Source organism: Argentina anserina, chromosome 6 (assembly GCF_933775445.1).
Source record: "Argentina anserina chromosome 6, drPotAnse1.1, whole genome shotgun sequence".
NCBI classification, from domain to species: domain Eukaryota; kingdom Viridiplantae; phylum Streptophyta; class Magnoliopsida; order Rosales; family Rosaceae; genus Argentina; species Argentina anserina.
Window position 1 is genome coordinate 11,731,244 of NC_065877.1, and position 25,650 is coordinate 11,756,893.

At 36.6% G+C, this 25,650-nt stretch overlaps 3 protein-coding genes across 4 annotated transcripts; 1 reads left to right on the forward strand and 2 right to left on the reverse strand.

The window, feature by feature from the left end:
* The first annotated feature begins 227 nt into the window (after positions 1 to 227).
* LOC126798841 (NAC domain-containing protein 90-like) lies at positions 228 to 2,406 on the forward strand. The gene is made up of 3 exons (XM_050525904.1): positions 228 to 565; positions 1,031 to 1,356; positions 1,790 to 2,406. Exons 1-3 carry the CDS (start codon positions 400 to 402, stop codon positions 2,171 to 2,173), a joined length of 876 nt encoding a protein of 291 aa, XP_050381861.1. The 5' UTR covers positions 228 to 399; the 3' UTR covers positions 2,174 to 2,406.
* A 1,403-nt stretch (positions 2,407 to 3,809) lies between these two features.
* On the reverse strand, positions 3,810 to 7,669 carry LOC126797891 (vacuolar protein sorting-associated protein 55 homolog). 2 transcript variants are annotated; one of them, XM_050524649.1, is made up of 6 exons: positions 7,545 to 7,669; positions 7,037 to 7,473; positions 6,892 to 6,943; positions 5,077 to 5,116; positions 4,899 to 4,983; positions 3,810 to 4,309 (listed from the first exon to the last, which is right to left on the reverse strand). In XM_050524649.1, the coding sequence occupies exons 3-6, from the start codon at positions 6,922 to 6,924 to the stop codon at positions 4,126 to 4,128; spliced, it is 342 nt and encodes a 113-aa protein (XP_050380606.1). In that variant the 5' UTR covers positions 6,925 to 6,943; positions 7,037 to 7,473; positions 7,545 to 7,669; the 3' UTR covers positions 3,810 to 4,125. The 2 variants fall into 2 exon arrangements, with proteins under 2 accessions (XP_050380606.1, XP_050380605.1); XM_050524648.1 differs by having other exon boundaries at positions 7,037 to 7,664.
* Positions 7,670 to 21,870: 14,201 nt separating this feature from the next.
* On the reverse strand, positions 21,871 to 24,603 carry LOC126799188 (WD repeat-containing protein LWD1-like). Its single transcript, XM_050526328.1, has 3 exons — positions 24,330 to 24,603; positions 22,818 to 23,465; positions 21,871 to 22,418 (listed from the first exon to the last, which is right to left on the reverse strand). The coding sequence occupies exons 2-3, from the start codon at positions 23,411 to 23,413 to the stop codon at positions 22,010 to 22,012; spliced, it is 1,005 nt and encodes a 334-aa protein (XP_050382285.1). The 5' UTR covers positions 23,414 to 23,465; positions 24,330 to 24,603; the 3' UTR covers positions 21,871 to 22,009.
* Positions 24,604 to 25,650: the final 1,047 nt, after the last annotated feature.

Below are 25,650 nucleotides of genomic sequence, written 5' to 3' on the forward strand. Positions count from 1 at the left end.
CCAAATATTGACTGGGAGCGAGGTTCCGAGAGGGTCAATAATAAAGCTGGCAATTTCTTCCTAAACCGCGTGCCTGGAAGTTTCAAAGCAACTTAAATCCTTTTCTCTCCTTTTCACTCGGATGCTCTCAACATCTTTGCTCGCTTGCCTAACTTCACAGTTTCTTGTCAAACCATTTCTCTATATATAGTGGGATCGGAGAACGTAAGCGAGAAACATAATATATACTTGTTTACTACATTCACCAGCAAACTAAGAAACTCCATCAAGTCTTCAACTAGGTCGGAGTTGAATACTGGTAGAGTTTCCTAGATTTAAAATAGTTTTCCTGGTGCTATTTCCATAGCTCTAGAAAGGGATAGAACTCAGAAGATCGAGAGCTAGCTAGATAGGGAAGTAATGGAAGATCTTCCACCTGGGTATAGATTCTACCCTACAGAGGAAGAACTAGTTTCATTTTATTTGCCCCACAAACTAGATGGAAGGAACATGGACATGAACCGGGTTATAAATCGGATCATACCTGAGCTTGACATATATGAGCATAATCCTTGTGATCTCCCACGTAATAATACATCTCTCTGCTCTTTCTGTCATAGTACTATATGTCTATATCTATATTTATCTTTTATATTGCGTTTACAGTACATATAATGATGTGTGCATGTGTGGTGTATATGTGCTTCTCCAGTTTCTTAATGTGCATGTTCTTCATTATAATGTGGATCTTGTCCGTTAAGAAATTCTAATATGTTCATAACATGTGTGTATATATATATATCTATATAAATACAAGAAATTTGTTTAACCATAAATTTCTTATGTAAATGTTCAAGTTCCATTCAATTAATCTTCAATTAATCTTTATATTATATTTCTATGATCTAAAGCTAGCAAGATATCAAGCAAATTCAAGAACCCATTTTTCATTTTGATACATGCAGCAGCGCGCTCAAGCATGCATCTGGCTTGAAGTTAAATCAGTTTTCCTAATACTTAATGTACTCTTCCTTTGGTTGTAACTAATTAGGATATTCAGGAGAAGTCTGCCATGGAGATCAAGAGCAGTGGTTCTTCTTCGTCCCAATACAAGAGAGTGAAGCACGGGGAGGGAGACCTAGAAGACTTACTACTACTGGATATTGGAAGGCAACTGGTTCTCCAAGTTGGGTTTTCTCTTCCAGTTCCGAAACTAATCATGGTGCCATCGGCATCAAAAGAACCATGGTCTTCTACACTGGTAGAGCTCCCAATGGAAGCAAAACCGAGTGGAAGATGAATGAATACAAAGTCATGGAAGAAGACAATCAACTTCATGCGCCATGTTCATCATCAAACGCTGCTTCTGCTCCTACGGTACTAATTAACTTAGATCTATTAATTACATAAGTATGAAAACCTAGCCTAAGCTTAACTTCATCTGACTAACTTACTAGCTAGTTAATCTTCTAAAAACATACTTATCAACATGGATATATTATATAGGCATGCATTCTATACATTATTTCCTCTGCTAGAATCATTTCTGCAAATAATGAGCAAATCCAGAAAATTCTATATTTGATCATTTGACTATGGTAATTAATTCTCTTCACCAACACGTAAATGTATAAGTGTTCCACAACATATTTTTATTGTTACATCATATGCATGTGTACATACGAGATACTTAATTTACACTTGAGATTTGGCAACTTTATTAACGATGACATAATTTAGTTGTAGCAAGTTTAATTAGTGTCAAAACAATCACACTAATATACATGTTGGTATATATGCATGCATGCAGTTAAGGAAAGAATTCAGTTTATGCCGAGTGTACAAGAAATCGAAATGCTTAAGGGCATTCGACAGACGACCTCCAGGGAACGGGGATATCATACCCAGACCTACAGTTACAGTCCCCTTACCAGCTGCGCTGCAGTTAGGTACAGATCATCGGGAGGGTTCTACTAATCCAACGGTGATATATCATGCTCAGAACAGCATCGCAGCTGTGCCAAATATATATGATGTGGAAGTGGGGAGACGAAATACTTTAAGCTCGTCTGGGAGTTCATCCTCAGAAGCCTCTCAATCAATACAAAGCACCGGAAGCGTGTCAATGGTCTTTGACAATGGTGAACCTATGTGGGAACTGGATCAATTCGATTGGTCTTTCGGACAAGATTGAAGATTTTTTGTTTGAAAAGGATCGGTCGAGGAAATTAAGAACAAGGGGAATAGTTGTTCAGTAATTAGAGTGTCAACAATTAATGCATGTGAATTTCTAATTAAGACAACTTATTAATTAAGAGAGTACGTTCGTTTGTGCTAATTATAATTTAGGAAAAGTTACTATATATGCATACGGTGTTTGGGTTCCCATTCCATCAATAAATCCAATAAATAGTTAAGCATTTGGTACTTTAATGATTGTCGCATGGTTTAAGTTGTAATAAGGTATCCATTTTAAAGACCTTATCATCGTATGTCCGATGAGATCAAATATGTTTCTGTACTGATCGCTAAAAAGTTATATCTCCTTTAATTTTATATATAACGTTTTGCAAAAGTTAATTATGCCAGAATAAAATTAAAGCTGATATAATGTTTGCGCGTGTCGGCGTGTGAAATGGCCTTACACGAGCTTATGTATGGGCGTGCGAAATATCCTTGCTCGAGCGTATATATGGCTTAATTAATTAATAAAAACTATCATGATGAATTGATGACTGATTGAAGATTTAAAAGTAGAAATAGAAAATAAAATTATGCATTTCTGCGTGCAGATGCGAGCATAATTTCTTCATTACTTATAATATTGTACATCATCTCATCGATTAGCTTTTGACGAGAAATTTATGCTCAATTTCAATTATATTTATATGAATATTGGTGAAAGTAAAACAGGTGATCCTAAGATGGCAAAACTTTTAGTTGGTTTTGAAAATAATTTTAGTTGATTTAATTTTTGGGAAAATGTCTACACATGCAGTATGCCAATGCTAGAATGTTGCAAATGATTTTCTAGCGTATGTCGGAGTGAGAAATGCGCCACATATGCAAGAAATAGTACGTGTATCCTGGAAAATCTGGCAGTCATCAGAAGAACAGAGACTGTTCTGGTTTAGGGTTCATAGGTTTCTGAAATTCTCTGCAGCATGACCTAATTCCAAACAAGATTTAAATATGAACATCATACTTCCATCCAGTCAATCTACCTTATTAACGTTTTCAAGTACTTCAACTTTAGTAATATATAGCCACATTGTACAAATGACTCTTGAAGATTAAAGAATTCAAATTCTGGACCTTGACTTCAATTAGGGTTTAGCAAGAAGAAGAATCAGCTTTAGTCCAAACCATCATCATTTCAAAAGAATTGAAAATCAAGTTCAGTTCACATTGACAGCATACGCCAGGACTTTGAACCTCGCATCTTAAACTCACCATTATTCAACAAATCAAGAGCTGTTAATATTCTTCCAGTGTATGACCCTCGGGACTTCTAGCCAGTTGTAAACCCCAAACTCATAGTCATGATCACTGAATCAATGAGGTGTTGAATTCCATAGTCATACTTATACACCGGTCTATAGTTTCCAGCTGGTAAAATCGAAACTCTTGATCAGAAAACAAACAAAACTCCTTGTATTTTCACCGGAGACAGGCCACCGCTTTACAAAGTCCGCATGACCACCCTATAGCAAGAATCTCAAGATTGGAAGGCCCTTTGATTTCATTAAACACAGGCCATAACCAAAATTTCCTGCAGTTTGAGTTTTATTTTTCCTTTAATTTAGACTTAATGTTATAACTTCTAAATAGATATACATAATGCCTGGTTCTATTCAAAGAGGAAGAACAAAATCATAATGCTTAGTAAGTTATATTATGTATATGCCCAAATCTATATACTATGATACACAAAGAATCCCACAGCAAGCAAGTACCTAATGCTGTTACCAAATAAAGAAGAAACTGGTCAAAATGCCTTTTGAACATATACACAACAGATTTACAAAAGGGTAATTCTATCGTTGTCCGATTGTATGCATCTCATACTTCTTGCAGTTGTTAGGCTACATCACTGTTGGCCCCAATTATTGCGAGCCAGTGTTTTAACTTAACGTCTGTATGTCATCACCACTCATCTTCGAGGCTGGCGCGGTGGAAACACATGACGGTGCACACAAATATAAAGAATGAAAAGAACTCGATCCACATAGCAGATGTTTCAATCATATGAGCGTGCCTAAGAATTATGGGAATGGCTAGGCTCCCCACAGTTGATGCCCCAGTCAAAAACTTAGCAGCATTTATCCACCTATAAGGAAGTAATTTATTATTAGGATACTATCACCCGAAAACAGGGGGAAAAAATAAACAGCAACAAGGTTACTACAGAAACTTGGCAAATGAATATTTTTTGTAATCAGAGCTCATGAATTACAATAGTTGTAACAACTCATGGTCTGCATACTACCACATTCTCTCTTCCCATATGTTAATTGTGCCGTAAGATAATTCTAAAATATAACAGCACATTTGATCTTAAAAGTTTTGTCTACTGTCCAGCAAGTCATACAAATTTTAAACTCATAATGTACTGACTGGCCCAAAATATATGTCAAATGGAAGAAAGAAGTTTTGATGCTTTCAGTCGTAAAATAAAATAAAAAGCTGCAATTGACTGCATCTTAACCTCAAGCCAATTCAACCAATAGCCACACAATGCCAGCAGCATATCCCACCGTGGCAGTGCGAATAACTTTTATATAATTAGTTGTAAGGTTGACAGAAGGTCTAACAAATTATAAGCGGTTGATGTAAGAACATAAAGAAAACACGAAGTAAGAACATAGGTGTGTGAGTAAGGAAGAAATGTTATGCGTATAATGCTCAGAAAGACTCACCCATCACTCTCCCTCGTAAATAAAATATGAGTAGAACCACCACCAAAGAATAAACAAGGCATAGGTACCAGAACATACATGAGAGCTACAACAACAAGCAGATAGTCACTTTTTTTTTGTCTCAATGCAACTGTAGCATGTAGGTCCCGAGTACAAAAAACTAAAATTATCCACTCACCAGACAACATAGGCCACCAGTTGTTGTATAGTGCACAAGCCTGCATCACATTGAAAAAAATGAAATACATACACACAGTAAATGAGTAAGCACACAAGTTATTTGAATGACCTGCAGTAGGTTTTTATGGAAAATTAAAAATGAGCCAAATTATAAAAAAAATCCCCTTTCAAATGAAGGAGATATGTATGAGTAGAATTCTAGCCTTTCTATTAGTAATAACTAAAAAGTTACCCTCCCCATTCATATACATGACGTCTCACTTGTTTCAGCATTATGTTTCCCTAGAACAAATGCATTATGCGATAGCACCCAAAAGTTTCATGCCTAATACAATTTGGGAGCTCAACTGAAAGCAAAGTCATACATCAGAGAGATGGATGGGCACAGTACCTCAATGATTATTAGTTGTGAGTACTCATTGATGATATATATATTGCAGAAGTCAATCTTGCACTCCTATTAAAATTTAAGAAACATCTTCCATTATATTGAGCTTTCCAAGAGCTTTTTCCAAAAGAATTTATGCCCCCTGTCTGAATTCATCAAGGGTGGTGCAGTTTTTTTAGGGTTCTGTAAAATTTTGAAAAGGGTGACTTGGAGGAAGAAGTAATTATGTTACCATCTATCAGTTTACTTCTCCTAAGTTACTGATATGGAATACATCTGTGCCCATGCTCTCAGCCTTAGCTTATGTCAGTTCTACTAATTGGAAAGCAGCTGCAGTTTTATTTTAGGAGGTGGACAATAATAGTTCTAAACTTCTGATCATGATGTGTTTGAAAGGTCACCTCTGAAGCAAGAGATCCATGATTCATAATATAGGGTTTAAAGTTTAAACAATCACTCCCTTCAGGCAAGCGAAATAACTAAACTTGTGCTCAACATCCTTGGGCTGTAGAACAGATTCAACAACACTCAAGTTGGTGGTACAAAGTCCAGAATTATCTGGTTCTTGCTAGCTTTCCCGCAACGCATGTAGCACTAGATACTAGGAATTTCTTACAGTGAAGTAACTTCTATATGGGTCAACCATTTTAACTTATGAGGAAGAGGAATAAAGGCAAGCAGCCCAACACCAAGAGTAAAGAGGTATATGAAGACGGTGTGCGCTAACACCCACTGTTGAAAAAAACTGACTCTCTAATCACTTGTATTAAAGGTGATAGGTCACACTGCAGACCACAAAGAAAAATAATTTGTGGGAAGAAGGAGAGCATCAAATCCTTTTGCCTTAAAATGTTTTACATGGGAATCAGGTTATTCCTAACATAAGTGATCTCAATTCCTATCGGACAAGTCACCATCAGTATACTCATTCAGACGGAAGCCTAACTTTATGGCAGTCTCAACTTCAATCTTAACTTATAATCTAAAATGAAAGTTTAACAACAAAATAATTATCATTGCTCCAAGAATTCTACTGTTCAAAAGCCTAATGAGAACGTAAAATACTAAAGTACGGAATAATCATATGAAATGCCTAGTTTCATCACATTGAGCACCTTTTGATTAATGTTTTTTAGTTGAACAAACTTGTTAAAGAAAGAAATGCAGGACTAAGTAATTGCAACTAAGAAATATATGCAAACATTAACTGGCGATAACTACAATTGAAAGCCTGAAGCTAGCAAATAAATATATCCATATTGCATCTCCTATACATTATCGATATCAATAGTACCAAATACCAACAAAAGGTAACATATAAAAGTATGAATACAAGTATACATCTGCCCTCTCCCACAAAAAAAAACAATGGGAATGGTATATGGCACACGTTGTTGTTTTACATAACCTTAACAGTTTACTCACCAGGACCTGCAGCAAGATGCTAGCCGAGAACATAAATGCGAGTCCTGCAAGCCTGCACAATAAGAAAATAACTTCAGTAGAATGCTACAGAAAAAACTGAATAACAGCCAAACTCACAGAACTAAATTCTCAATTTCTCACTTACACTGCAAGGAGCACGAAACGTCAGCAATTTGCGTAGCAACATTGCACCAAAACAGAAAATAGTTAGTAACCAATGTCATCAAAATACGACTAAAGATTGGATAACAACACAACTACTAATAATTCTCTAATATCACACATATAAACTCTACAACAGTTTACATAAAAGTCGAAACTTTAATGAAAAAAAGAGGCATTTTTTAGCTTAAATGTTTGCAAGAACCAAAAAGGCAAGACTACCCAAATACAACAAAGAAATTAGATGAAACCCCAAACCAAGACCCATCCTTTGACGCTCAAATTGATCCCAATTCGGAAAATTCAGCACAATTCATACAGTTATTACAGTTCCCCAACGGAAATCGATGAAACATGATAGCTTAATTCAACCCGTGACTGTAATTCAAACGAGCTGGGGAAACTGCCGTCATCCAGCCGCTGTCAATTACGAATAAAAATGATCGAGGTGAAATCGAAGATGAAGACACAGAGAGTATAAAGAATCGTACCTTCTATGGTCATCGCCATGGGGAGAGAAGAGAGGGGGAGGTCTCTTTGTTGCTTAGTTACAGAGGAGAAGCAAAAGCGAAGAAGAAGGTTCGAGAGTTGGACAAGTTTCGGAAGGGAAAGTAGTCTTCGGTTCTTGAGGTTAAAAACGGATATCAGAATATTCAGGGGTGTTTCTGTTATTTTGTCACCGAGTTTAGTAGCACTTGGAAGTTGGAACTCTTTAATCAAGGACTAGTAGAGCGCATGTCACATCCCCAACATGGCCAGTATAGTAGGATAGAGTTATTATGTTTCGCTCATATAGTCAAGTGAATAAAATGTATCGACCAGACAAATTCGTTCATGAAATAAAATGATAATATTTTATATTTCCGTAAAAATAAATAAATTTATACAACAAGAAATGCGGAAAGTAGCGTTAATGTCACCAGCCGAATACTTTAATATATTTGACAATCCAAAACTAAGTAAAATGTGGAAAAATACTAAGGGGAGACCTCAGAGAAACTTTACTCGAAAACATTGGTAACAAATATAGGAAAGAAATGCATGAAGGTGCACACACAAATGCTAGCTCTCAAATGAGACTCCCAGCTACAAAAATCGCAATCAAACTTGCAAAGAAACTAAAGTAGGGGTGAGCGTCATCCTCGTTTGCCCAGTATGGGCCATCTCGCCCATGAGGTTTGAAAATCAGGTAGGGATAAAAAGAATATCATAAAACATTGAGGGTAGGTTTTGGATCGATCTAGAGAAAACCATATATAAAACAATGCAAGTTTGGGATACAATCATGCTAAAATAATTTGTGGAGTTCCAAAGGTAGGGTAAGAAAAATTCAACTTCAAGCAATGCTCGACTTATCCTAACGACTAATAGTCGAGGCCAACTACACATATGTTACAATAACAGAGTAGCAAGAGTGTCCATTTAAATGGAATGCCCTCAATAGTATAGAAAGAATGGATCTAATATAAAATAGGGCATTGATCCTCTAGAGGTTCACGGTCATCGACACCATAGGATCACCTAGAATGCTAGGGTCTCGTCACTCTTAGGTCAACACACGCGAGGATTCACTACTAATCATATCTTGAAAATTGTGTATAGTCTCGGGTTTTCACAATATTTAATGCATCATAAATCATTCAACCGAGAACTAGACTATGCATTATTATTGGCCAAATACAACATAGGAGGGTTAGCTCCGCTACTTGGAATGACGTGCAAAATCCCAATTGATATCCAAATCCAATGTATAGATGTTGTTGCTGCTACTCCAAGTCTCCGAAAGATCCTCATAACATCAACTCTGAGTTCATGAGGTATAAAAAAGTCAACATTAAAGTCTAATATCGAAAATAAGTTGACTCAAATCATTTTCCCTAGTTTGACCAGGAAAGTCAAAGGTTGACTTCCCATTGACCAAGTCTTTCCTGGGTTGATCAGGAGTTGATTAAGTTGACTAACTAATTTCTGACTAATTCTCAAATGACTCGAAAATAGTCCAACTATAATTATCGAACGATAATAAACATGCTTTAGAGTTAAACATACCCTAAATCGTAAAGATAATATTTAATAATTTACCGACAATTTTCTAAGTTACACGAATTCTCGAACCAGGTGAGAATTGGAACTACTAAATAGTCGTAACTAAATCTTACATTTTAGTCGTCGCCATTTTAAATACGATTGGTTTGCACTAAGTTATTTTAGGTAAAAGTAAAACGGTTAAAATCATTCAGTAAAAGAAAAAATGTAACTTACTGTAAAACCGTAAAAGTCAAAGTCAAACAGTAAATCTGTCATGAGCATTTTAGTAATTTCATCATGTGGTAAATAATAAATTGGTAAAAGTAAAATGGTAAAAACTAACATTTTCACCCTTATCTCTCCGATCCTATTTCCAGCCTCCCAAACCACCTCCAATCAAATTAACTTCAATCCACAAACAACAAGACCAACAAACATCAACAATGAGATAATTACATAGGTAACAAGAAGATTAAATTCTACCTCTAATGACTAAAATGCAGAGGTAAAGGCAATGACTCTCTTAGCCTCGATCCGGAGCTGCTGCCTTGCCCATACTTGTTGCTTATGTCCCAAATGCCTTCACCAAGCTCGCCGGAGTTTGGGTTTATTGGCAGAAGCAAATCAGAGAAAGAGGAACAAAGAGATTAAGTTCTAATCTCAATAAATCAAGAATAAAGAAGGTCAGAAGTTTAAGAGGAAGACTAGGCTTACCAAATAAATGTGTACGGACTCGCCGATGTTCTTGGAATCGCCAAAAGGAGGAAGCTCGAAGGCGGAGCACGATGACAATGAAGAATATGGAAAGAAAGCCTAAGTTAGTCCCTGAATTTGAGAAACTAAAGAAACAAACTGAGTTGGGTATTTAAGGAATCGATTAAGCTTACCAAAGAGAGGATTAGGAGACCGATCAAAGTTGAAGGAATCACCGGAAATTCACCGAAGGCATCTCACTGCCTCTATTTCAATCTCATCAAAATCATGGGTGAATGAGTAATTAAGAGACATAGCTTGGAAGAGAAAGATAAGATGAAGATGGTGGTGGGATTGCTTGTCGAATCTTGGCCGGAATGGCGATGCTGGATAGAGGAGAGAGTGAGTGGTGCGCTGCGTCGGTGATGACAGATAGAATAAGAGCTCTCTCTGTGCATTGTCGCACAAATGAGGGAGGAAAGAGAGAGAGGTGAAAAGTAAAAGGAAAAAGACTTGGGCCCATGTCTTGCGGGGTGGGTCTTGGGCTAAGAAAAGAGGCTGGGCTGATTTCTCAAACCCTAAAAATAAAATCCAACTGAAAACTATTTTTCAGAAGATTATTTTAAAACAAATTCGTAAAAACAAAACCGAGCGTAGGAAAAATATTCTAATAACACATTTGTGCTCGTGGCGACATGTAATTTAATAACGACATATTAAACTACGTTTTTTGATATTTAAGATAAATGTCGGTTTATTAATCCCAATGTATCGGTAATTCGAGATTAAAATTATCGGGTCTTATAGCTCAACAAGGAAATTCAGCCAAATACTTCAAGTTTTTATAACAAAAAAAAACAGCATTAGTATCAAGGGCGGATCTAGCCAATTTAAGGGTGACTCAAGCATTTCCAAGCTCAAGACATGGAAAAAAAATGAAGTTTTAAATCTTTTATTTTTTGGGATTCTCCTAAGCTAAACATCCTAAAATAATTAACGTTACTCATTTGTTTCCCTTCCAAATTTTACTCTTCTTCCTCAATAGCGTGTCCTCAGCTAAGTATCTCTTCTTCTTCTAGAATGCTAGCTAGGTTAGTTACTAGCTAGTACATTGTTTATTTATTCAATTGTGTATTTGTGTTAGATTTTGACTATGTACACCGTTTTGTTTGATATATATGGGTATTCTTTTTCAATGCTTATAGGTGTCTATTAGACTAAAATGACAAATTTGATTCCAAACCAAAGCATTTGAAAAAAAAATTGCTTCACGTTTCAATGAAATGTCCCGTCTACAAGTCCAAATCTAAATTATATTCATTTCTTATCTTTCCTAAGCTTTATTGATCAACCACGATCTTTAATTCAGTTTCTATTGGTCATTTCTTAACCTTTCGAACCGCTAATAGAATGCTCTTGTAAATGATTTTGGATTATGATGTGCTACATGGATAGTTACTTAGTTAGTTTATTTTATTTGTATATATGCTTTAGAAGAGTAAGTCTCATTACATTCACTAACTAGGTAGATCGATTTTGATTTCAAATAGTAAAATTCTTTCGCACCGTCGAGATTCTCCATTATCTTTTTATAGTTAAGTTCAAACATCCCCAATGATCCAATCCTGAATCCACCACTGATCAGTATGTAATCTGAGCTAGGTAACTGACTGCATCGACATCCTCATCATCTTTTACTTGACTATACCGAACTAAATCTCATCACCTTTTGCATTCTTTTAGTTCATTGGGTTCACCTTCTTCTTTTGTACTCTGCATGTCAATTATGTGATCGTTCAAATGTTTATAAAAGATTTATATAGGAAAATAAACTTATAGAAAGGAGCCTCTAGGGCATTAAGTGTTTGCAAAATCAAGCAGTAAGGCTCTAGAAGCCTCATTTGATATCCTATCATTCTAATAAAAAGTAGAAGTGCTAGAATGACTTAAGTCCAAATGTTTATAGTTGTAGCCACTTAAACTTGGTATCATATATTCAGACTCGCAATTTTAGTAGTGTCTACTCAATGATCAAAGTCGTCATTTTGGGTAGTGTATTAATTCGACTTGAAAATTGGTTCAACTCACCTAAAAATTGCATCCTCTCCATTTATAGTTGTTTTAAAGTTTTCATAATCACTTTTTAATCCTCCATTCATCATGATGATACTGTACTATTGTCTGCTAAGCTCTATACTCACTAGTGGAGAACAACGCTTAAGAGACAGACAACTTTCGTCTCTTAAGAATCACAATCCGTCTCATAAGTACTTAAGAGGGGAACAATTCGTCGTTTAAGATTCGTCGCGTAGGCCTTGTCACATAGGTGTTATCAAGGTGACACACGTCGTTCGTCGCTTAAGTGAAGCTCTTACGCGGCAAAAGATTCTTTTCGTTGTAACATCTTATGCGGCGAATGTAGTAACGTAAATGACGAACAATCCGTCTCCTTTTTGCTTAAACGACAAGTGTCGTTTCGTCGCTTCAGTGGTTAGTTAGGGCGGCGAAGCCAATTGTTCTTAAATGGCTGGTTTTTCGTCGTTTTGTACTTAAACCTCAACTCATTTTCGTCTCTTAAGTGGCTTGTGATCTTAGACGGCAAAATTTTTATATACTTAAGAGGCGCCATGTTTCATCTGATTATCCCAACGAATCCATTTGTCGATTAGTTCTATATAATACTCATATTAATTATTTTTAATCACACTTTAATATATATATATATATTTATTTATTTATTTTTTTATATACTTAATAATTAGAGTAATAGACATATTTTGGAAAAAAAAAGCAACTTAATATGAAATAAGCAACATTGTTCACACAAGTACCAGCAAAAAAACCATGGAATTGACATCAATTTGTCCATGCAAAAACAAACTTCTACAAACCTAAATGAGCCTAGCTCGAGATGTTCGTGTCCATGTTGACATTTTCTCCATAATGTTCACTAGAATATTGAGACATAAGAAACTCAAGTTGAGTCCTCATTCTCTGAACCTCTTCATCAAGCTCTTTAGTCTTTGCTTCGGCACTTTCAGCCCTTCCCTCAGCCTTTTCATCCCTCTCAATGACCTCATGTAGTCTCTCCTCCATATTCGGTCGAGAACGTGAAGTGGAAGAGGTGGAAAATTGGCTCTTATCTTTGATGTTTGCATGTCCAAGACCACGCAGCTCCCCCCCCCCCCCCCTTTTCTTGTTCCAAGTCCAAATTCAAGCAGTCCATACTGAGCCTCTAGACCAAAAGGTGGGATCTGATCATTAGGGGTGTCAGGATTTTTACTTATAAAATCATTCTTCAATCTTGCGGCCTCATCCCTCATCTTCTTATGTAAGTGTAAGACGACAAGCATTCAACATTGTTTACAATTTTGTTTCACATCAGTCTAAACATTCAATAAACAATAAACAAAAATAAACACAAAAATTTTACTGCTTTTTTTGTCACCATAAATAATGTAGGACATGCACTAAATAGTTGTTAAGAAAACATGTCATTCATCTACTAACAAAAATTATTTGTAAGTTTTCAACCATACCAACAATACCATAACAATATTAGTGTTATTTTTGGTTTACCGGAAATTCCGACGGTCAAACGAGGTCCGAATTGGATGAAATTTTAAAATGGTCACTAAATATATATACTGATCACATCGGATGGTGTCGATCAATTCCGATAAGTTTCCTTCATATAGTCGCTTCATAATGTGATAGTTTTATTATAACCCTAATATAAAGGTTATGATACATTAGTTGACACTTCGGCGATCGACAACTCCAGTTTGAAATATGGTCGATCGACACCAGTAGATGAGATCGGTATATATATTTAGGGAACCTGTACAAATTTCGTCCGTTTTGAACATGGTTTGACCGTCCGTACCAACGGTCAACCAAAAAACATGCGTTTTCACATAATAAAACCCCCATTGACCGGGACTTTGCCAAATGAGTTTCCTTGTTTCGACCACGCACGATCGATGAAAAAAATTATGTGATTTCAAATATGTAAACAAATTTTCTCATTCGCATCTTGGTAATGGGTCATCCCTTAGGGTATATTAGTGTTGTTTTTGGTTTACCGGAAATTCCGACGGTCAAACGAGGTCCGAATTGGATGAAATTTTAAAATGATGACTAAATATATATACTGATCCCATCGGTTGGTGTCGATCAATTCCAAGAAGTTTCCTTCATATAGTCACTTCATAATGTGATAGTTTTATTATAACCCTAATATAAAGGTTATGATACATTAGTGAACACTTCGGCGATCGACAACTCCAGTTTGAAAATGGTTGATCGACACCAGTAGATGTGATATGTATATATGTTTAGGGACCCCGTAAAAATTTCGTCCGTTTTGGAAATGATTTGACCGTTCGCACCAACGGTAAACTAAAAAAGATGCGTTTTGACATATTAAAATCCTCATTGACCGGGGCTTTGCCAAATGGGTTTCTTTGGTGTGACCGCATACAATTGGTGACAAAAATTAGGTGATTTCAGATATGCAAACGACTTTTGGTGTTCGTATTTTGGTAATGTGTCTTCCCTTATGACATATTAGTATTTTTTTTCGGTTTACCGGAAATTCCGACGGTTGAACGAGGTCCGAATTGGATGAAATTTTTACAAGGTGACTATATATATATCAATCATATCGACTGGTGTCGATCGATCTCGAGAAGTTTCCTTCATATAGTTGCTTCATATTGAGGCGGATTTAGTAATTACACATCCGCTTGTATATATATATATATGTTTGTTTTAGCAAACTTATTTGAAACATACATATATAGACATACATATAAACATAGATGATTATATATACATATATAACACTACAAAAGAGAAACATATAATTATATATAATATAAACCTAAAATCACATTAATCAAATCAAATATTCGGTAAGATAAACGTAAAACGACATTATTTTATAAATAGTTCGGTTTTTCGGTTCGGTTCGGTTTCTTATGTGCCCAAACTGAAACCAAACCGATTAATTCGGTTCGGTTCGGTTTTTCTTGTGTTCGGTTCGTTTTTTTTTTGTTCGGTTTTCGGTTTTTTCGGTCTTAAGTGCCACCCCTAGCAGCTTCCTCCTCCTTGGAGGCATCATAAGACTCCTCATAACCTGAAATGACAAAAAGTTCATCACCTTTGTCTCTAAATGCAACCATCCTGTAGACAATCGGTTTCCGCCCTACATGGTGTTCCATTTTCCTCTTTCTACGGTTGTTCATGTTAGCGACTGAGCGTCTCTGTTATACACAACCATCAACATTAATCACAAACAAAAATAAGAAGATATGACTATGACTTATACAACTTTGTTATGATATATACGACTGATGCTTAATTACATTGACTTAATCAGTTCTATTTTAATTCATAGAGGCAAACCACTTATACGTTTACATTTTACCTTAAAAATTGGTGACTCAAAGTGTTTAGAAAGCCACACCCACTCATCTTGCTTGTGACAAAGCTCCAAAGGGAGCTCTTTACTCCCATAAGTCTTATAGTGGGTGGCAAAATCCCCTTTCCAGTCCGCAAATATTTTTCTCGCCTTTTTTTGGATCCACGCCCACATGTCGTCATTCTCATAATCAATAACAAAGAACAACTGTAACATTATCACGACAACAATCATTATACTAATTAGTTTTAATAATTTACAAATAAACTATAAGAAAATAGGACCTCTATAACTTACCGAGAGACAATCTGTCACCTTTGTCTTCTCATCCAGATGACATTCTTCCCAATTTGTTGTCTTCATCACAACTTTTGCCCGTATGCAGCTGCCAATACAACTGACCAAGAGACTGTTACAATCCTGTGAGTCAGGTCCTATGATGAGTTCCTTCTCATAGACCAACTGGATCTTCCCTGGTGCTCTAATAATATCTCCAAGTTTTTTGTTGTTCACCAACCCCCGTTTGCGTTTTGGGGCAGGGTCTTCAGTCCCCTTTTTTTAGAGCCGAATACTAATCAAAGAAGGGTCATCCTCATATCGTTCTACTAGCATCTCACCAAATAGGTCGTCCTCATATGAGAGTGGGGGAGCCATTGCAACAACTGTTCCCATTGTGGTAGTCACAGTGGGCTGCGATGACTCCGTTGGAGAACCATTGTGTTGTCGTACAACCGCTACTCTAAAGAGGCCTTCAACATCTTTCCAAGCCTTTCTCTTCCTCCTGCCGGGCATGTTGTGAGTTGAAACAAGATAAAACCTCAAATCAGTGCAATCCAGATAAACAAATAGCTTAAGTAGATTGAAAGAAATAACTCTATATATAATTAAAGACTATATCTTGAGGGTTTCTAATCTATAACTTAATTAGTTATAATAATTATACTCTTGATTGTTACTCATCATCATAATGGAAAAGCCCCACTTCTCCAATCAGGAGCAAAAAAAAAACAAGAAACATAGGAAAAAATTAACATAACAAAGATAAAGAGTATGCTGTGTTCTAACTTGAGAGTGAGAGTTTGGACAATCCTACAAACATTGAGCAAATTAAACAAAAAGATGAAAATGTTAATACAACCACTTAAGACAAAACAACCTCCTGAACGACTATTGAAAACTGAGCAAACTAAGCATATTTCACAGCATACTCTTAAAAGTACAAAACAGATTTGGCTTTCACTATTAAATCCAATAAAGTAAAGAGCTCAAACTCATGATGCAATACCAGCATATACAAGCCACAAATTTGGAAATAGAACCCTAGATATGCAATGAAACAAACCATTATATAAAATGGAATAAGAGAATTTGGGGAAAGAGACGAACCTTGGGTTTTGTTTGTGGCCAAGACGGAGAGGGTTCTCTTATATACAATGGAATGAGAGCAATTAGGGATTAGATAATTTAGAGAGGAAATTTGAGTCTAATATCTAGGGATTTCAAGATTGAATAGGCTGGGTATGACTAACAGGGAGATTTGTGAGCTGATTGAGAGAGAAAATAATTGTGGGGATCTAGGGATGGAAAGAGCCAACTGGTGTCTAGAAATATCGGGCCTATACATATAATGACCACTTAAGCGGCAATTGTTTTGGCAGCATCAATTTTAATTTTGGGCTGAAAATAATGATGGGAAAGATACCGCACCACAAATGTTGTTATGCGGTCAAATCCTTTTCTCAAATGAAAAACATGATTTAGAATCTCTACATTTATTAATACACAATTATACATTATAAATATCATGAAATCATTGTTTCTTGATTCTTTTTAGTTTTTGATCTTCATTACGATACAATATTCGGGATTTCATGATTTCAGATTAATCTTGCATTATCATTAATTAATGTTGACTATGTGTTAAATGGTTTTTTTAGAAGTCACTTAAATGGTTAGAGTATATAGATCAATTTAAATAAAAACAAGTAGAATAGTTCATAACATTCTGGAATTCATACATGTTAACTAGAATTATATTACACGTAAAAGTTTAAACATGCATTAATTAGTACTCAATCATTTTCTTCATAATCCTCATCGGCGTCCTCATCCTCATCTTCATTTTCATCTTCATCATTAATGAAGTCTTCTTCTGTGCGGGGAATGTACAGTAGAGGATCGAAATCAAAACTCTATAGGAACGTATTCAGACGCTTGAAAGTGTATCTCGTTGTTGATGCAAATGTTGTTTGTGACAGGGATGGCTGAGGTAGAAGGCTCTTGATATAGTTCAATAGCCATATTATCAATATCTTGCTTTACACCCTGTGCAAGTGTGGTTGCATCAAAAATATTTCTGTGTGACATCATGTTTACCACTTTCCAACCGCGGCCCTATTTTGGATCATCAAGATAGATCACTTAGTTTTGCCATGGTTGCAAGAATAAATAGCTCATTTTCATACCAGCTTGTGTGTGTATTCACTGAAAATAGGTCATGATCCAATCGGGTACTCCTCCGAACACTTGGGTCAGTATTGAACCATCTACACTTAAACAAAACAACCGGCATACGAGATCCGTACAATAGTTCAATAACAGAAACAAGGACCCCATAGTATGGTGGTCCTCCATTCTTATCCTCTACCATGACGCCACAGTTTTGTGTCTTCTTCCCTTGATCTGAAAATTCTGTCAGAAACCTTACGCCGTTCACTACACAAGTCGCATATACATTATGTGATTATGGCATACTGGCCAAATGTTGCATCTGTGGGGAGTACAACTAACTGTTTTCTCGTTACAACTTTCTCATCTGAGAAAAATATCAATCACACATGTGGTTAGAAATGACTAGTCAAAAATTGTTGTTCTCTTTTTTTTTTTGACAAAATAAATATCAAAATTTTACGTACCCATTTCTTGAAATATTTAGGAAATGATCTCTTGTGCGACTCTTATGAGTTATCGTCCTCATTATCCTCAAGTTGTTTCAAATGATACTCCATAAAATCTTGAACTTCATCACAATATTGCAGTACGCTCCAATGGGCCTCAATCAATTCATATTCGCTAAGAGTTTATGATTGTGGTAAGTTACCATACATTCTTATATCTTTTGAAACAACTGGAAGGTTAAATGTAGGTTCATTGGAGGCAGCACGTGACTATGTGTCATCTATATCATGGAGATACATATTGCAGTAGACTACACACTCGTGTGCAATGTACGCAGTTGTAATGGAACCTTCTGGGTTCACTCGAAATTTGACATAGCCTTTATAATCCCCAAGTTGTCTTAAAACAAAAAACATAGTTAGAAAATTATACACTATATATAATTAAAAATATGATATGATAAACATACACATATATTTTACCTTTCTATGGGAAACATCCAGGTATAGTGTACTGGGCCAGTAAGCAGAACTTGGTCGAGAAGGTGGACCATGAGATGAACCATGATGTCAAAAAAGGCAGGGGGAAAAATCCTCTCTAATTTGCAAAGGATGTATACAATCTCTTCTTTCAATTTTAACAGATCTGACTTATTCACTTCTCTAGTGCATAACTTTTGCCACTGGCTGGACAAGGCTACTAATGGCTCTACTACATTAGAATGCAGATACGGTCTAATTACCACTAGAAGAAGTCGTTGCATTAAAATATGATTATCATGAGTCTTCAACCCAATTATCTTTTGTCCCTCCACCTTAACACATCGTGCTATATTTGCTGCATACCCTTGAGGATATTTAACACCATGAAACCACTTGAAAACCCAAAGTTTTAAAAACGGCTTCACCTCGTAAGGTGCAATAGGCACTTTCACTTTTGTCCCCGTCTTTTTTAACCACAAGTGTTCACACAAGCCCATCTTTTCCAAATCCACCCGAGCTTTGATATTATCCTTTGTCTTATCTTTAAGATCCAGAGTTGTTCCCACAACGCTGTCGCTTACATTCTTCTTTATGTGCATGATATCTAAACTGTTTCTATGTATCGATTTTGACTAGTAAGGCAATTCAAAGAATATACTCTTATGCTGCCAACACGCAAGATGCTTTGATCGTTTTGTTTTTATTTTATTTTTGGATTACCGCTAAGCGGTCCGAAATTAAAAGAGTTCATCTTGTCCAAAACTTCATCTCCAAACCACTAGTGCCAATGGGTACATCAAATTCCTCAGCTTGATCATATCTCGAAGCATATGGAAAATTATAAACTAGCATGTTTATAGTGGGGTCGATAGAAAGGCCGCCAATACCACTAGATGTCCTAGCCTGATGATTGCAACTTGCTCGAAATTCAACTGATGTAGGATAAGTAGCTACTTCACCATGGTCTGTCCATGTTGTATAACTCTGCCACATACCATAATGTGACAAGTCTTATACATAACTGAATCAGTTACATACTCGTTGCAGCAACACATTCTACACGGACACTTGTACCATTCAGCTCCATTACCCTGGTTTCTTACATAGTTCAAAATTATAGATTCCCATTATATAAAGAGGGTCCTCCCTCCCTAGCAACATCCAACTTGTATCCATGTTATTTGTATGCTGTCATAATAAAAACTAAATAATAAGCACAAAAAATGTACACATGTGTTTCTCCATCACCTTATGCCTCCGGTTAGGGTCCTAATCCCATTCAGGAAAAAATGACTTTGTTTCACAGTTTGTAGTTGTATTTTTGTTCTTGTTTGTGAGAAAATTTCGACAGCATCTCCCTACAGTTCCTCAAGTGCACAAATATTTATACCTAATATGCACTCGAAGAACAGTAGCGGGAGACCGTGCCAAAATATATCCCACTATCCAAAATGAAAACACTAGAACTGCAAACTATGAAACAAAGTCCTCTTTTCCCAAACTGTACAAAAATAGGACAATTCAGGAATCATGTATGATTCAGGAATCATATATGATTCCGGAATCATACATAATTCCCAAACGAGATTTCTGAGGCTAACTATCAAGAATGAAAGAATTAAGTGAATTGTCGGAATTCATCACTGGAAAAATAATTGAAAATATATTGAAATTATAGAGAATAATATCTTATACCAAGTTAGAATCTAGTGGGTGGACCAAATTAAGTATTTTATCATGCAAATAACATATTGACAAACAATATGAATCAATGACAAGAATCATTCACACAAACAATTATAGGGAAAACATGAGAAAATGGTAAAATGAGAGATTAAGTGATCATACCAAGCAATAAGCTACTAGGTAAAGGCCGTGGAGCAAGAGAAAGCTTTATAAGACCATTCTAGGCCACTTCCATAGGAGAAAATAGAAATCACCGCCTCCATTTGACAAGCAACTTCTGAGGTTTTTTTCCCGTATGTTTTAGATATGGGTTTAAAGTTGATACTATAGATGGGGTTTACTTAAGAGACGGAATAATTCGTCTCTTCGAACCCATAATTCGCCTCTTAAAGAAACTTAGGTGACAACAAATTTCCGTCGTGTCTGAGAATCACTCAAGTGACCAACATATAACGATGAAGACGTTTCGCCGTATAAGTACGCAGTTAAGCGACAAATATATCACTGTTGTCGCTAGGTGCATTTCTAAAAAGACGAACCAAGCCTGAGTTATATTTCATCGCCTAAGAAGCACTTAAGAGGCGAAATTGTTTTGCCAAGCTTTCAGTTCGCCGCTTAAGACCGGTTTTCCACTAGTGACTAATATCAATAGTTGTCTTCTATTAATGTTTCAAATCAATAGTCTCTCTCTCTCTCTAAAACCCAGAGAGAGAGAGAGAGAGAGAGAGAGAAACTAGATCTGAGAGTCATTCTCATCTTCCCCCGCTCTCACCCAAATCTTGATCCTTCCAGATCTAAATCGATGGAGGAAGAGTTTGGGGGAGATTTTTCTCTTTAATTACTCGTTTCACTGCTTTCTTTTAGCTTTTTTCTTCTAATTTGGCCAATATCTTTTCACCCTTGTGGTGTTTGTTACCCATTTTGTGGTTAATCTCTTGTTTATGTTTAGTGCAAGAGAACTTCACTCCTCATTTTCTGTATGCCAAGCAATCTCATATGTTTCTAGGTCAAAATCACCCATCCACATAACATATATCTATCCTCAATTGTGAAGGTCTCTTATGGCATCAACGCAAAGTGCTTTGTACTCCCCTACTTGATTATGAGTGTTGTAAACGCGTGAGTTTTTCACCCCCCATTCTCAAAAGGTTACTGTTATTGTTCTTGTTTTGTGTTCAGATTCTCAAATCCTTGTCGGCTGCCATGGTTACTTATTGGTGGAGGAATTGGTGTGGTTATGAGAGATTTTATTCTGTTGGATGGTGAGTCCTGTGTTTTGGGATTGATTGTGCATCGGTGCTCCACGGAGGAACTACCGTGTTCATGGTCTGTTTTCGGTAGCTTGGGTGTTGCTTGCGGCATGATCTCGCGATGTAGGGTTTTTGGTGTGAGTTGGGCTTCTCTTTGGGTCTATGTTATTAGTTTTTTTTTTTTTTTACTTTGGGTGTATGTAGAGTATGTTCCCTTTATACCTCGGTTTAATTAAATTCTCTTTACAGCTCTTTCTATGTTGAATTGAGTTAAGAGAATTTGCTTCTTATTTGTAATGTTTCTTCTAGTGTCTATGTTCTATGTCTGGATTGAGCTATGTCCCTTTTATTGAAACGAAATATCATTTCCTCCAGAAAAAAAAAATCACCATTCCATTTCAATTCTTAACTCCAAAACTCTAGCTGCCGCGCTACCATGTAACTTAATTAATTGAAAAGGCTAGTCAAACCTTTACCATACAACGTTACTTATTCTAAACCTTCAATATCTGCAACTTGTTCATGAAAGCAATGGCAATCCAATCCAACTCGAGCGGTGACCACCGCACTTGATTAATCTGAGCCGTCGCTTCGTACCACACCTCCGGCTCGACGTCTGCCCCATCGGATCCAAACCTGGTTCGCACCACCTCCCATATCATAGCCCTTGAATCATCACTCGCCGAACATAGCTGGTGCCCCATGCCTGGCGACCATGATATGGCATTCACACTGGCTCCATGCTTGTTTAGCTCCATTATTGGTGCTGTGGGAAATCTAATATCCAATATCACCACCTTGCTGCTGTCCACTTCAACCGTGGCTATGAACGTTGGGTCATGTTTGTTCCATTCTAGCCTCAACAATGACTCTTGGGCAGGGTTTTCATATACTATTGTCGACCTGTTGGAAAATTGGGAGAAATGCATGTACATCTATTATTCATTAAATATCTCAACTAATTTACACGATTACTTATTAATGATGTCGCCATTCTTAATTAGACAGTGATATGCATTTCACTTTAATAGTACTTTGTTTTCAAAGAATAATGACTGAGTGTAATGAGTGCAGCAGAATATGTTAATCATGCATGCATTTTAAAAATTATGCTTTCATGCATACTTGAAGCGATATGCATATAATTCATAAAAACAGACGTTAGTAAGGACATGCATGCATAGGGCTCCCAGATTCATTTTCAGTTTTCAAAGCTATATTCAGAATACTGGCGACTGCAAAAGTGCATAGTGGTTAAGGAACTTGCAAACTACATTAGAAAAGCAATTAGGGCGCCTTTACCTCTCTTTGTTTCTTAAGTCAAACACCCTAACAGTGCCATCCCCAGAAGCGGAAGCAAACACATTGAATCCACCCCAAGAAATGTCATAAACTTCTTTGTCATGAGCCACCAGTTGGGTGTCCACAGCCTCCGTCTCAATGTCCCAAATCGTACACGTTGTGTCAACACTCGATGTTGCCACTCGTCGAGTGTCAAACTCTGCCCAATCAAATGATGTTATGGCTGAGTTGAACTCGCTGCTCATGTTGCTATTCAGTAGCGACTTGAGCTCGATTCGGTCGTCATGGATCTCCCAAATGCGTAAGTAGTCACCGGAGGTCGCTATGAGGTCGGGATTGGTGGCCGCCTCAGAAGGGAAGAACATGAGGTTCGTTGGGGCAAAAGGGTGGTCGAACATGAGGCGGTTATCGGTGGCGAAGTCGGAGGTGGAAGAGTTGAACTGGACGAGTTCGACTTTGTTGCTGTAGTCTTCGATGAAGCTTCCAATGGCGAGGCGTGAAGGCTTGTCATTGCGAACTGACCAGGCCAAGGAATAGATTGGCCATTGACCCACGTAAGTGTAGACGCCTGGTTTTTTCTCTGTTGGAGTTTGCATGGTAATAAACTCCACCAATATAAGTAGTTGGAAATTTGTGATGACGACCCTTCTGCATGCATGGTATAATCAAATATTTGTGATAATTTACTGAAGCGCTCAATTTTTTTAATCATGAATATTGAATATTGTTTCGACGTCACCTACCTTTATGCAATTAGAATGCGATAGAGGACTAAAGATCTGATAAATCTATTGTAAACTAGTTTTTGAGTAATCTGAGATCTAAACAGTTCGAACAATGAACAAATTAATAAGGCAGAACACATAACTAAGGAGTAATAAGAAGGTTGAAAGAGAGTATAATTGTAGGAAAGAATCCGAAAGATTTCTTGCGTCGCGTTGCCATGAAATACACATGTTTTTCTTATCACGTAGTACATGTTAATTGGCATATAAACAATGATGTATGGAACCAAAGAAACATTTAGGCAGACTAGCTACTCAAATAACATTATTCAGTGCCTATTCATGGTTATATAGTACACATGCATAGCAGCATAACACATTAGAAGGTGGTCCTAGACCTAACAAATTGGAGGCTTATCATCAAAATATTCTATGTATTAAATCGAGTTGACTATAAAGATTCTTGAAGTCTCTTATTTTATTAAATCAAATTGGAGACTTCTTGAACGCATTTTCTTGTTTCTGGGAAAATTCATCATGAACTTAAGAAGCATATGATGAAATGAACTCTCAATCTCTCATATCAGCACCATATCTGTGGCTATTATTTTTTCTTGCATGTATACAAACGGAAACGGAACTTTTGTTGAACTCCTTTAACAGCTGAAACGATTCAGATCTGAAAAGGAATAACGATCGCGAAGTTTGCAAGTAATTTACAATTTTACATCACTTGGAAAAATAACAGCTTCGCATCTTTTTCTAGAGAGAGAGAGAGAGAGCTTACATTGTTCAAAGGAGGTTGCAGCAGCTATGGGGGGTAGCAGCTCATTCCAGGACATATGAGATTTCTCATCACTTCCAATTAAAGAGGGAGCTATAAGGAGGTCATAATTAGAAAACGAGTACTGTCTGAAAGTTATGGGGATTGGAGGCAGTTGAAGTTAATTAAGATAGTGAATGAAAGCTATAGCTTGCGTATGAAAATATACGAGCGAGTGGTACGTATACTGGAAAATTTTTAAACATGAGATCGATCGAGAAGGGAAGGTGAAGGTGAAGGTGTGCTCTGAGCTAATGGTCTTGGAGAAGAAGGTTGGTTCTCTTCTCATTAACTGTTTTAAAACCAGCCTCACATCGATCTGCTTCCAACTTGGAAAGGGTAGTGCAAATTATTTATTACGAAATGGTGACTCTTTCAAGCACGTGGTATCTTATTTCTCATTACTTGGCCTCACAGCCGGCATATGATTGATATTTACTTCTCTTACACCAAAATTGCAAAGGATGATTGTCTGTGTACTTGTGTATATCTTCTGATGAGGGAAGAACCACGTTTTTGGAATCTAAAGTTTGGAAAACGTTGAAAGATAATACATGAAGTTTGGATCTGAAATGTAATTAACTTCATATATCTGAAAAATGATTGCAGACAATTGATCCATGAAGTTGACGGTAAAAAACTTTGTAAAAATTAGCGTTGTGATCTCAAATGAACAAAAAAATAATAATAAGCTTGATGTGCAACGTGGATCAGGTGACTATAGGTTTAACGAATAATGAGGACACGTAAAGAGTTTGTTCAAGTATTTCCTTATTTTTGAATAATTGTAGTAAGTCCCAGCTAGTCTACAAACCTCCAGGGTTGTTTTGTGATGGCCAATTCGATCTCTATGAATTGTGCAGGAGTCATAGATAAGAGTCATAGAAGTGTTAATCTACTATATATCAATGTATGTTATACATCCTACATCCGACGGTTGATAACATAAATTATTTTTCTGATCTCACTCACAAAACAATATCAATTGTTGAATATGAAATGTATAATACATATTGATGTATATTAGAATTTTCCGTCATAGAGATGCTGTTTTTCTAAATTGTTGCTTTCTTTAAGCATAGTTGTTGTAACTCTGCTACATAAGCAGACTATAATGAGTCAATATAATTGTTACCGGCCAGATTTTGGCTTCTGGTAGGTTTACTGTTTATTGTTAAAGCTATTTTCTGTCAATGGTATCAGAGCCTCAGCTGGGCCTGATGCCCTGATAGAAGGAAATAAACTAGCCGCTTTCAACCCGGAAGGAAAAATGAGAGAGCGATTA